At 36.5% G+C, this 13466-nt stretch overlaps 1 protein-coding gene across 4 annotated transcripts in view; it reads left to right on the top strand.

Annotated features, from left to right (window-relative positions):
* Window positions 1-13466, top strand: part of RASA2 (RAS p21 protein activator 2) — a 123090-nt gene that overhangs the window by 97526 nt on the left and 12098 nt on the right. The window contains exons 18-20 of one of the 4 annotated variants that reach the window (XM_039461884.2): window positions 2783-2856; window positions 3424-3530; window positions 6818-6829. In XM_039461884.2, coding sequence (XP_039317818.2) covers window positions 2783-2856; window positions 3424-3530; window positions 6818-6829 — 193 coding nt within the window. Of the gene's footprint in view, window positions 1-2782; window positions 2857-3423; window positions 4695-6817; window positions 6830-13466 lie in introns of those variants that run through there. The other 3 variants (XM_039461886.2, XM_039461885.2, XM_074405827.1) reach the window with 3 other exon arrangements.

Here is a 13466-nt window from a genome sequence, read left to right as displayed (position 1 = left end):
CATAGTATGCCTCTTAGACTTAGTTCTAGATTCCTAAGCTGGCATAGGACATTTTGCCCTCATATCCTAGTTTCCTTTATTATTTAGTAGTTGCAACTGGATACGTGCAGTGCTATAAATTGCAAAAGCTTGTGAAGCCCAATTTCTCATTTTATATTGGCTCTCTGACTAGTGACATTTACTATTGATGCAGAAGGAAACAGAGTAGAACTCTGAATTATACCCTATTTCCTGCAGATTTTAGAAAGGATAACCTGGATAGTTTTATAAACAAGGTGACCATATAATGTGATGTCTAAATCAGACTTTTCTAAGAGTGAAAAATACTATTAGTGATTATTCTGGGATAATAGGAAGGGTCCTGTTAGGGATAATCCTGAGCAAACTGGGATCTATAGTCACCCTGCCTATAGTCCATCTTTATTACTGGGTTTCCCCCCCCCCCCCCCTTTATGTCTCTGTATTTACCCCATGGATTTTTAAGAATTATAATTAATAAATTAATGGCTGGACAAGGTGGCTCATGCCTGTAATTCCAGAACTTTGGGAGGCCGAGGTGGGTGAATCACCACCTACTGATGTTGTAGTAGGGTATTTCTTCAGTTGGACACTTGTTCCTGCATCACCCACATATAATGCAAAAGGAACTCTTCTTATTCTTTCACTTACCAGTATTTCCTCCCAGCAAACTAGAAATAAACATTCTATTTGAAAACCTCTAACTCTGGGCTCTAGCAGGCAATTATCAGCCAGTCTTAGGAGAAAATGGCTGTGCCTACAAATTGTACTTCAGAATAAGCACTAGAACCTCAATATCATCCTTATAGGAATGTGGTTTGTTTTTGTTTAAGTCCTAAGTAGAACAGTGTACAAAAGTATAAAGGAAAAAGCAAAGAAATTCAGACTGTCTCTGAGTTTCTGAGTTTGTAATATCCAACTAATGAACTAAACCATTTAGGGGGCAAAATAGGATTCGTATTTAAGAAGAAGAATTGTTCCTCAATATCAAGATAATGGTAGATAAAAAAGAAAAGAATTGTTCCTTGAACTGCTAATTTCCCTTTCCCATGAAGAGATAGCCAAATACTGAAAAGTCCTTGGCCTAAGTAGCATATTTATGAAGCTAAATGTCCTTCACTGGCTGACTTGTCATTGCTAAAGATGGATACTGTAAATTTCCTTGAATCACCACATTTCCACATTCTCCATGGAAAGTTTATAAATGGTGATTAGATTTCCAGGTTACCCAGAGAATCTGTTTACACTTCAGTCATGACTGTGAAATACCATCTCTCAGAGCTAAAGTTAGTTATATGTAATAGAAGTTGGCACACTCTTTTCTGTAAAGGGACAGTGAGAAATTATTTTAGGCTTTGCTGATCACATAAGGTCTCTGCCATATTGTCTTTGATTTCACAACCCTTTAAAAATGTAACAGTTAGAGGTTGAGTATCCTTTATCAAAAATACTTGAGACCAGAATTGTTTAGGATTTTGGATTTTTTCAAATTTTGGAATCAATCTCTCTCTCTCTTCTCTCTTTTCTCTTCTCTTCTCTTCTCTTCTCTTTTCTTCTCTTCTCTTCCCCTCCCCTCCCCTCCCCTCCCCTCCCCTCCCCTCCCCTCCCTCCTCTCTCCTCTCGCTCTCATTTTTTTTTAACTGGTTGAGCATGCCTAATCTGAAAATGCAAAATTTGAAATCCAGAATGCTCTGGCAAGCATTTCCTTTAAATATCCTGTTGGCACTCAGAAGTTTTGGGTTTTGGAGCATTTGGGATTTTCAGATTAGAGATGTTCAACCTGTATTCTTTTGGGCCTTACCCAAAGACAGACTACAGGTCAAACTTGGCCCTCTGGGCCATACTTCGTTGATCCTTAACCTATAATAAAAGTTCACAATCTTATATGTAAAGTCATTGGGACCAAAAGTATTTCAGAATTCAGTTTTTCAGAGTTTCAAAAGCTAATCAGTATATACTATATGTAACACTCCCCAGCGGAGCCTAGGGTAGCACACCACAATCAAATACATTAATTCTTATGGCACAGTGCATGAATATTTACAGTAAGATAAGTACAGACTATATATAGCCTTACACTAGTTGAGGTTAAGTTATACCCCTAAATGAGGACTTAAAATCAAAGACAAGATTTAAAAACTTTGTATTAGAGCTTTATATATTTCAGCATTTCAGTTAAGGCATTGTGGATTGAATTATTTCTACAAGAAATTATGTTCTTGGTTTTAAGTAACTTAAGAACAAAGTTTTAGGCTGGGCATAGTGGCTCACACCTGTAATCCCAGCACTTTGGGAAGCTGAGGCAGGTGGATCACTTGAGGCCAGCATTTCAAGACTAGCCTGGCCAACATGGTGTAATCCTGTCTCTACTAAAAATACAAAAAATTAGATGGATGTGGTGACACACACCTGTAATCCCAGCTACTTGCGAAGCTGAGGCATGAGAATCACTTGAACCTGGAAGGGAAAAGTTGCAGTGAGCCAAGATTGTGCCACTGCACCTCCATGGAGCCTGGGCAACAGAATGAGACTCTGTCCCAAAAATAAATACATAAATAATTTAATTAAAACTTTTATAGTACTTGTCATTCGTAAATTAGGGATTTCCTTTGCAATTAACTATGTGTTTTGTTTTATAAATTACTGTTATGTATATTCCTTAATAATGAAGAATTTCCCATTATAATCAATGACGTAAGATAAACTGAATGTTTTGTAATGTATATTATCACACAATGTAATATTTGCTCATTTCCCCATTTAGTTCTTGGATGAAATTTCATCTACTGAAACTAAAGAGTCCAGTGGTACAAGCGAGCCTGTGCACCTGAAAGAAGGGTAATTTAATGAAATTAGAATGAAAGTCATTTATCAGTATATATATTAAGTAAGTACAAAGGAGATCTGGGTTTGTGTTCTGTCTTAGAACTGCCAAAATTATCAGTCAGGTAAGTCACCCTCACTATCCTACAAACTTGATGGCAGAGAAGTATGATTTCCTGTGTGTACAGTCCTAGAGTTGTTTTGCAATTGTAGTGAGATGATAGATATTTAGAGTACTTTAAAAAAGTAATAGCACTATTCAGTCTTAATGTAAAGTGTTTATTATTAGAAGTTAATGTGGGGGCAGGGATCACTCATTTGGCCCTTTTTTATTCTGTATAGCACAGTTAAAAATATTAAATTAAAACAACAACAAAAAAGAAAAATATTAAATTAATTAAAGACTTTATTCCTTTAGTATGGCCAAAATAAATGCAAAAGTCATGGATGGCAAAAGCATTTTTACATTTTTAATATAACTTTACACAACTGTTCATGTCATTTAAAATTAAAGGATACTTCTTTGTTTTGGATTAACTTTTAATTTTTATAGCTAAAAGTTTACATCTGTTATTTTGACAGTGAGATGTATAAAAGAGCTCAGGGAAGAACTCGAATTGGAAAAAAGAATTTTAAGAAACGATGGTTCTGCTTAACAAGCAGAGAGCTCACCTACCACAAACAGCCAGGTAGTTGTGTTTATGCTTTATTGTGGGGTTTTCCCTGGTTCTTGGTGAAGGTTTCTTTGTTGCTTAATGTGACTCTAGTGAATCCTTTCGATAATATTACTGTAATTTATGGTTTCTTACACTGATACATACATACTAAGAATGAAAAACATATTTGACAGTAGCTCCACATGTTTTTCTCACATTAAATTTCCTGAGTTTCTGAAAATAGTGTTCCTTCAGTGTGCTTTGTATTCTAAAAATCCATAGTTATCTGTACTGTTACTTATCGAAGAGCAACAGCCAAACCATTTAGAACATGGAAGTTTATTTAACTCTCGGAGGCAAAATTAGCAAGTTTCAATAACTAATAAATGAGAATTTTTCTATGGTTTGCTGGAAAATATCAGCTGAAAATTCCCACAGTTATACCATAGATTGTGATCCATATACAGTTGTCAGATTCATCCTAGGGTCTTAGCCAGGCTAACCCCAAGGTGGAAGACTTTAATAATTTGCCTCCTAAGAAGACTCCGTTGCCTTTACAAGTGTGCTATTTGTGTCAAGGAAGCCATCTTCCTACAGTGTTGTTTGAGAGCTCCAGAGAGGGAAAGCTTACCCCTCAGTAGACTGACACAGTGCTTAAAATAAACTACTTTTACATTTATTCCTTTGGGGTAATTTTCCAAAGAAGGCCAGGTGTGGTGGCTCACACCTGTAATCCCAGCACTTTGGGAAAACAAGGCAGGCCGATCATTTGAGGTCAGGAGTTTGAGATCAAACTGGCCAACATGGTGAAACCCTGTCTCTACTAAAAATGCAAAAAAATTTTCAGGCACGGTGGCTCACACCTGTAATTCTAGCACTTTGGGAGGCTGAGGCAGGCAGATCACCTGAGGCTGGAAGTTTGAAACCAGCCTGACAAACATGGAGAACACCTGTCTGTACTAAAAATAGAAAATTAGCCAAGCATCGTGGTGCATGCCTATAATCCCAGCTACTTGGGAGACTGAGGCAGGAGAATCGCTTGAACCCAGTAGGCAGAGGTTGTGGTGAGCCAAAATCATGCCATTGCACTCCACCCTGGTCAACAGGAGTGAAACTCCATCTCGAAAAAAAAAAAAAAAAAAGCCAGGTGTAGTGGCACATGCCTGTAGTCTCAGCTACTCTGGAGGCTGAGGCAGGAGAATCACTTCAACCCAGGAGGCAGAGGCTGCAGTAAGCCGAGATCGTGCCACTGCACTCTAGCCTGGTGACTAGAGCAAGACTCCATCTCAGAAAGAAAAAGAAAAATATGAATTATCCATAGAAGGCCATTAGTTTCTGATATTAAGAAGAATTTAGTATCTATATCACAGATCACATAAAATAGAATCCCTTCTGTTCAAAGTGATCAAGATTCAGAGATATTCACTTAACCAAACCAAAAGGTTAAAGCAAGAATCATTTAAAAATAAGCAAAGAGATGCATACAGATCTTTAATATTTGTGTATTTGTTTACCAGTATTTTGGAGGAGAACCAAGATTATTTCTTTGACTCTGGACCTGTAGATAAGATTTCCTGTCTTTCTTATGTAAATATACCCGTAATGCATCAGTTTTCAGGTTGATTTCCCCAGAGTAAATCTAGAACTTAGATACTTGAAAAGTAATCCACGTACAAAGTCCTCTTAGATTTTCAGGATAGTTACCCTAGTCTTTTACAGCTGTCTTACCCCCACATAAATTAGTTTCATTTGTGGGGGTATGTATCTCATTTTTAGAGGCTTTTCAAAGCATTTACCTGATTTTCAAATAAGTAATAAACCTCTTGGTAGTAGGCACTTATTTTATCTCTTTACATAAAGTAAATTATAAGTACAACATAGAAAACCAGCATAAGTAGGGTCAGCAACAATCCCAAAGGACTTGGTAAGCAAAACAGCCTAATCAGTGGAAGTAGAAGGGTGCAGGCTTAATTGAGTAGCTAAGCACCACAAGCATTTAGCATCCCATGAGCAACTTTCAGTATGTTTTACAGAGGAAATGGAAAGTCTGTTAATCCATCAAATCTGTTAGGAAAGGATCTGTTAAGAGAGCTTCTGCTGTAAATTCTGGAATAATACATCAGCCATAGGGTGCTTTAAAGAGAAATACTCAGTTAAGTAGAGTGCTTGAATGGAGCTTCTTGAATAGTAGAGCAACAAGAAAAAAGTTTTATTTCATAATTCTTCCTTAGGAATGGCTTAGTCAGAATGACTACATGTGTCCCAATGTATTAGAAAGATACAGGAAACCAAATGCATTATACCTTTAGATATATTACCCAGATAATTTGTCATAACATTTACACATTCAAATAAGCAAAAGTCAATAGGCTGCATACATGCCCTTCCAGATAGCATTTTTTAAGCTAAGCATATTTTAAATGTTTTAGAAATTATAACTTACTGAATACTGTATAAATGTTCTCACTTATGCATAGCACTGGTGCTAATTATGTTTACATTAATAGTACATTTAAATAAAATATAAGGTAAATTATTCTCTATGACTAAATGAGTTCTTTTTTCCTCATTTAAAGCATTTTCTAGTCTAAACCAATATTCTGAAGTATTTTTTGGTTTATAATCTTCTTTAAGAATTAGATAGCTATGGACCCCTTTCTCTAGAAAACTAACATGCAAATATAGACACAAAATTTTGCATATGACTTCAGGGAGTTTATAGACACAAAATTCATCTGTGACTCTCCAGTTAAGAACCTCTGTTCTAGCTGGGTGTGGAGGCTCATGCCTGTAATCCCAGCATTTTGGGAGGCCCAGGTGGGCTGATCCACAAGGTCAGGAGGTCAAGACCATCCTGGCCAACCTGGTGAAACCCTGTCTCTACTAAAAATACAAAAATTAGCCGAGCATGGCAGCATGTGCCTGTAGTCCCAGCTACTCAGGAGGCTGAGGCAGGAGAATTGCTTAAACCCGGGAGGCAGAGGCTGCAGTAAGCCAAGATCACACCACTGCACTCCAGCCTAGGTGACAGAGTGAGACTCTACCTCAAAAAACAAAAGTACCTCTGTTCCTCTGTTCTGTACACTGATTTTAAGAGGACAGAATTCCTTAGAATGATTAGGATACTAGAGGTGTAAAACAGACACATTAGAAGCTATATTGTTTTTAAGCCTTAAGAAATTTAAAATGTTGGCATGACGTTGGAGGAATGAGATATGAAGTTTCAAAGCCTACAGTTTTAAGCTTCAATGCTTTTTGTTTTAACTATTTTGATGGATTTTTCCAAAATATATTACATGCTTCCCTGCCTTCTAAAAAAGAGTTCATTGAACGTAAGTTAATGTTTTCTAGATGACTTGGGGCTACTGTTGATAATATTAATTGTTATATGGATTCTGATTTAGTGATATTTTCAGGGCTGCTTAAGGGTGTGTGCAGCTGTTTACTCCAGCTAAATGCATTTACTCCCCAGCTAAATGCCTTGGGCTGCTGTGCTTTCTGTGTCCTGTGTTTGCTTTATACAGTTTTTCTCTATCCTTTGTGGTAAAGCTGTGACCTTAAATTTCTTGTGATGTCTGTGAACCATAATGTAACATCTTACTCCCATCCCATCACCCACCTCTATTTTTTACGGCAATGTACTATGAGTGAGGATGCAGGTACTATGTTTATTTAAATTATGCCTAAGATTAACAGACTTTGAATGAAAATGTCAAGACTTTCTCCTGTGAATAAAATACCTGGGCTTTGCATTCTCTGTTTGGTTCTTGAGTAAATGTTTTGCTTACTTCCAATTTCCCTGCTGTTTTCTAGATAGCCAGACTGCTAGTTAAGTAGTCTTTTGCTACACTTACTATGTGACTTTGGTGTGAGAAAGGTTACCTCCCAGATGTTCTGTAACATAGACCTAAATCATTGAATCTTTCACTCTGTCTTCCTCTTATACAGTAGTATTCTGAATCAAGTACTTCTGCTATTTAGTATCAAATAATATGGTCCATTCCCAATTTACTGGAAAATGAGTTAGTAGCATTTTCTCTGTTTTAAGGCTGTTTCTTCAATAAGTTGTTTAATTTTTGTGGCCCACTTAGGTATGTGCTAACAGGCAATAGTAAGCAACTAATCAGTAGAGTTAAATTAATATGTAGCAAATGAATATTATCAGACACTCAGCCATCAGTCATGATTACCTTGAGAGATTTTTATGGACTTGTATACTTATGACTACAATTTTATATTGCTATACTGCAACTTAGTCATCTTCTACAAGTAAAAGTTCTCTTAGTTATACGTGGAGATCAAACTAGTTATTGATGTTCGAGCCTCATTGTCTCATTCAGCCTCATCTTTTGTAGTGTCCATATGTAGTTTCACCAGACTACTTTACACAGTTCCTTTGCATCTTTTACATGCTCCTTTACATTCATGCTATTGCATGTGTACCTAAAAATAGCTACCTAAAAATTCCTTTCTTTTCTTCTTTACCTGTGTAATCTGTTGTCCTTTAAATCTTAGATCAAGTGTCAGCTCTTTATGGAAGCCATTGTCGGCCTCTGGCCACTTGAATGTAGCTATTCCTTTACTGTGTATCTTCAGCCACCTGGTGTACTGTGTGGTCATTACTTTTGTCCATCTCTTCCCCTAGTCTTGAAGATCCTCAGTGGTAAGCACCATATTATTACTAGTGGCATAAAGGCATTTAGTAAGTATTCTTCGAAGAACACCATGTCTTCCATATATGCTGTCATCTGAATTACATTAAGAACCACTTATCTTTCTAAAATTTCTGCCAGGCATACTAATTCATCTTTGAAATTCTATTCTATAGAATTCGATTAGATATTGCCTACTTTGGGGATATCTATTAAACACATATACATACACACAATTTTCATGTGACATTAAATGCCCTGGCTTATATAACCAGCCTGACCCTAGCTCACATAGCCAATATGCATTGTAAAAGAAATGTCCATGATGTTTTAAACATAAATCCTCAGTATACTGAGGTTGACATGGTTTTCACCTACCTGTATTTTCACATAGAGGGCTCTGCAGCTTTTTTTTCCTAATAGCTAAAGAACAAAATACATCATTGATTCAATCAGGCATTTATTTAACAAGTATTTTATTGAGTACCTACTAGGTACCAGACACTGTTCAAGGCTCTGGAAAGAAAAGTAGTGAGTAAAACATACCAAAATCCCTGCCCTTATAGATCTTTGCTAAGAGACAATAAACAATAAAAAAGAAAATTATATGTTGGATTATTATAAATGAGATTAACAAAAATAAAGCAAGGGCAAGGAACAGAAAATGATGGGTTCAGTGAGGTGAGGTAAAATATTAAAAGGTCTAGCCAGGGAAGGCTTCACTGAGAACGTGACATTTGAGCCAAGACCTAAACCTAACAGTGGTCAGGTAGTGAACCATGTGGATATTTAGGATAAAAGTGTCACAGAAATAGCTAGCAGCACGCAGAACAAAGGCCTCGAAATAGAAACATGCCAAGAATGTTAAAGAGATAAGAGAAGCTCTTGTGGCTGGAAAAAAATGAAGAAGAAGGTACGTCATAGGAACTAAAATCAAAAAGATCATAAAAGTGCTAGATATTACAGGACCTTGTGGGCTTTTACTTTGAGTAAAATGGAAAGACATCAGAGAGCTTTAAGCAGAGGAATGACATTGTTTAACTTATGTCTTAATAGGATAACTTAGGTCTATGGAGTGTTATATGGAGAATGAAGGATGGGGGCAAGGAGAACAATTAAGAGACTATTAAAATATTCTAGAGGAGAGAAGAGAATGGCTTGGTCTGTTGGTAGCAGTAGAAATGATAAAAGTGGATCACATTCTGGATCTATTTTAAAGATAGTACTCAGAGGATTAGACACTGGGAGTGAGAGAAAAAGGAGTAAAGACTGTGTTCTAGGATTAAGAATAGAGTATAAACAAATCACTATAGTTTTTGTTTAGGTATAGGTATAGTATAAAACCAATTCTCATGATAATCAGCTAATGACGTAACTTCAAGGGACGGTAACGGAATCACATAGTTTCTACAATGTTTTATATATATATATATACACATACACACACACACACACACACACACACACACACATACACACATACACATATACATATACTATAGGTATAGTATAAAACCAGTCCTTAAGATAATTAGCTAATGATATAACTTCAAGGGAAGGTAACTGAATCCATAGTTTCTATAATGTTTTGTTTATAATGCCCAGTAAGTAATGGAACATTAACTCAAGAAGAAATACAGAACTGTAATGCATAATCTGGAGAAAAAGCAATCAGTAGAAGTAGGCCCTAGATGATCTACATGTTGAAATTAGCAGGCATGAACTTTAGTCCCTGTATTATAAATATTTCAAGGACTTAGTGGTAAAGTAATCATCATGAGTAAAGAAATGGGGAATCTCAGCCAAAAAAAGAAAAAGAAACTCTAGAAAGGAATCAAATGGAAATTCTAGAATTGAACAGCACAATACCTGAAATGAAAAATCTGATGGGCTTAACAACAGATTGGTTTGCTGAACTTGAAGATAGATCAGTAAAAATGAACCAATCTAGAACACAGAAAAGACTGGGAGAAAATGAACAAAACCTCAGTGACCGTTAGTACAATATCAGGTAGTCTAACATATGCATGGTTGGTGTCCTGGAAAGACAGTAGAGAAAGAATTGGACAATAAATATATATGTTTGAAGAAATAATGGCCTTAAATTTCCCAAATTTGATGAAATCGTATCTTATACATCTGACAAGCTCAGTGAACTGCAAGAATGATAAAGGCAAAGGAAGCCGCACTTAGACATACAATAGTCAAACCAGAGATAAACTCTTGCAAGCAGAGAAACAGAAGACAAGATACTTACAGGGGAACAACAACAGTACAGTTGACAGCCAACTCCTCATGAAAAGCAACTAACACCAAGGACAGTGGAAAGACCTCTTTAAAATGCTGAAGAAACAAAGGTCTCAACCTAATATTCTAGAGAAAATTACCTTCAAAAATGAAAATATCTTTTGAATAAATGAAAGCTGAGAGAGACTCCATTGTGAGCAAGTCTGCACTATAGGAAATGCAAAAGGAAATTCTTCAGGCTGAAAGGAAGTAATACCAGATGGAAACTTAGATCTACAAGAAGAATAAAGAGCACTGGAAATAGTAAATGTGTGAGTAAACATAAGAATGTCTGTTTGTTTTTTTCCTTTTTCCATTTCTTTAAAAAGCAACTGTTTGATGCAAAATTTATAATATTTAATTCTAGGAGTTATAACATATCTGGATGTGAAATATATGACAGTAGCAGCACAAAGGAAGGGGGTGGAGTAAATTATTCCAAGTATCTTATATGAAGTGAGGCAAGAATAATTTTAAGTAGACTGTGATGAGTTAAGGCTGTATATTACAATATCTAGGACAAAAATTGGGAAATCTAGGGAAAAACAATATAACTTATCCATTCCCTTTCCTCCTCCCAGACAGTAAATAAAATATGAGGAAAGGAAGAACAGAGAAGCAAAAATCAGATGAGACAAATAGAAGATGAATAGCAAAATGATAGCTTAAACCCAGCCATCTTTGAAACCATGATATACTAGGATTTCTTGAAGAGACCATTAAAAGCCCTGAACATTTTTCTCAAATAAATGAACTGACTTCATTGAAAAGAAAATGTATTTTCTCCATTCCCCATTGTCATTCCTTTTTCTTTTGTTAATATGATGAGCATAAAATGTATTACTTGGTGGTCGAAATTTTTCAAGAGCTTGTTGGAGTTTGTTGAGTTTTTTGAACCATAAGCTAATGTTTTTCACCAAATTTGGGACTTTTTTTTACTTATTCAGATTTTTCCACCCCTCTTCTAGGACCTCTCCAATTTATGCTGATAAATTGTCTCATAGACAGTTCATTTTTCTTCTTTTATTCTCTTTGGTCTTCAAATTAGATCATTTTTACTTAAGTTTGCAGTATTTTATCATCTCTAATCTGCTCTTTAGCCCATGTGAATTTTTCATTCATCTACTGTACTTTTCAGCTCCAGAATTTCCATTTAGTTCTCTTTGTACTTTCCATTTTTCTTTTGAGAGCCTATATATGTTCAGTTGTTATATTTTTATTGCATTATTTCGACATACTTAGGGTAACTACTTTGAAGTCTTTGCCTGCCAAATTCAGTATCTGGACCCATTCAGAATCAGTTTCATTTGGCTGCTTTCTTTCCTGTGTTTCTTTTATGTGTTATACTTTGCTATTTTTTGTATGTCTTATTTTCTTATTAAAAACTAGACATTTTTAAGATTAGTAGTCCCAACCCTTAGGGTTCGGTTTCATGGAAGACAGTTTTTCCACAGACTGGTTGGAGGTCGTTTTGGGATAAAACTGTTTTACCTCAGATCATCAGGCATTAGTTTATCACAAGGAGTACACAACCTAGATCCCTTGCATGTGCAGTTCACATTAGGGTTTACACTCTTGAGAGAATCTGTTGCCACCACTGAGCTGACAGGAGGCGGAACTCAGGTTATAATGTTTGTTTGCTCACCCACTGCTCCTCCTGCTGGGTGGCCCAGTTCATAACAGGCCACTAACCAGTACCAGTCTGTGGTCCAGGATTTGAGGACCCCTGTTGTAGATTATACATTGTAGTGTGTCTGCTTTGGTTTGTTCTGAGTGCTTGCCTAGCCTAAAACTTCAGTCTCTCTCTCATTTACAGTGTGTAACTACTGGTCTCTCTGTTCAGATGTTTCCCTCTAACCCTACCTAGCCAATTGATGTCTCCCCAGGCTTTCAGTTTTTGTCAGACTCTGGGATATTCCACATACATGCCTACTTTAGCAGTGAGGCAGGGATCTGGCAAGTTTACTACCAGGCTTTCATAGCCCTCTTTCTTCCAGATTTCATTCTTAACCAGAATCTGTAACCTCCAGCCAGTAAACTCTTGAATTTTTACTGCCTGAGTTGGGGATCATGGAAACACCCCCAAGTAGAAAGACCGTAAACCCACAATTCTTATCCTATGCAGTTTTTTATGAGTGAACTTATCACTACCGTTGTTTTCCAGTGTCGTGAAGTGGTTGTTTTTAATAATTTGCCAAGTTTTATACACCCATCTTTCTTAACACTATTATCAAAAATACAGTCATGATACATTATTTTAGCTGTGTCCCTTGGAGCCAGTATGTAGCTGGACATTCGTTTTTATTGTGATGATAGTGGTTTTTTTTTTTTTTTTAATTTAGAATAGGCACAGTGGCTCAGGCCTATAATCCCAGCACTTTGAGAGGCTGAGGCAGGCAGATCACCTGAGGTCAAGAGTTCGAGACCAGCCTGGCCAACATGATGAAACCCAGTCTCTACTAAAAATAAAAAAATTATCCAGGCATGGTACAGGTGCCTGTAATCTTTACTACTCAGGAGGCTGAGGCAGGAGAATTGCTTGAACCCGGGAGGCAGAGGTTGCAGTGAGCCGAGATCGTGCCATTGCACTCCAGCCTGTATGACAAGACCTAAACTCGTTCTCAAAAAATAAAAATGAAATAAAAAAATAAAATTTAGATATAATTCACATACCACAAAATTCACCCTTTTAAGGTATACAATTTATTGGTTTTCAGGATATTCATTGTGTTGTGCAAGCACCACTAATTCCAAAGCATCTTCACCACCCCAATAAAGAAATGCTAGACCCATTAACAGTCACTCCCCATTCCTTCCTTCTCCCAGCTTCTGAAAACCACTAATACACTTTCTGTCTGTATAGTTTTGCCTATTCTAGACATTTCATATACATGGTATCATACAGTATGTAGCCTTTTGTGACTAACATCTTTCACTCAGCATAATGTTTTGGAGGTTCATTCATGTTGTAGCATGAATCAGTACTTTATTCTTTTTGTACTGAATCATACTCTGTTTTACAGATAATACC

This window comes from Saimiri boliviensis, chromosome 9, assembly GCF_048565385.1.
Source record: "Saimiri boliviensis isolate mSaiBol1 chromosome 9, mSaiBol1.pri, whole genome shotgun sequence".
Lineage (NCBI taxonomy): Eukaryota > Metazoa > Chordata > Mammalia > Primates > Cebidae > Saimiri > Saimiri boliviensis.
The sequence above is the reverse complement of the archived record's forward strand: the minus strand, read 5'-3'. Positions and strand labels throughout refer to the sequence as shown.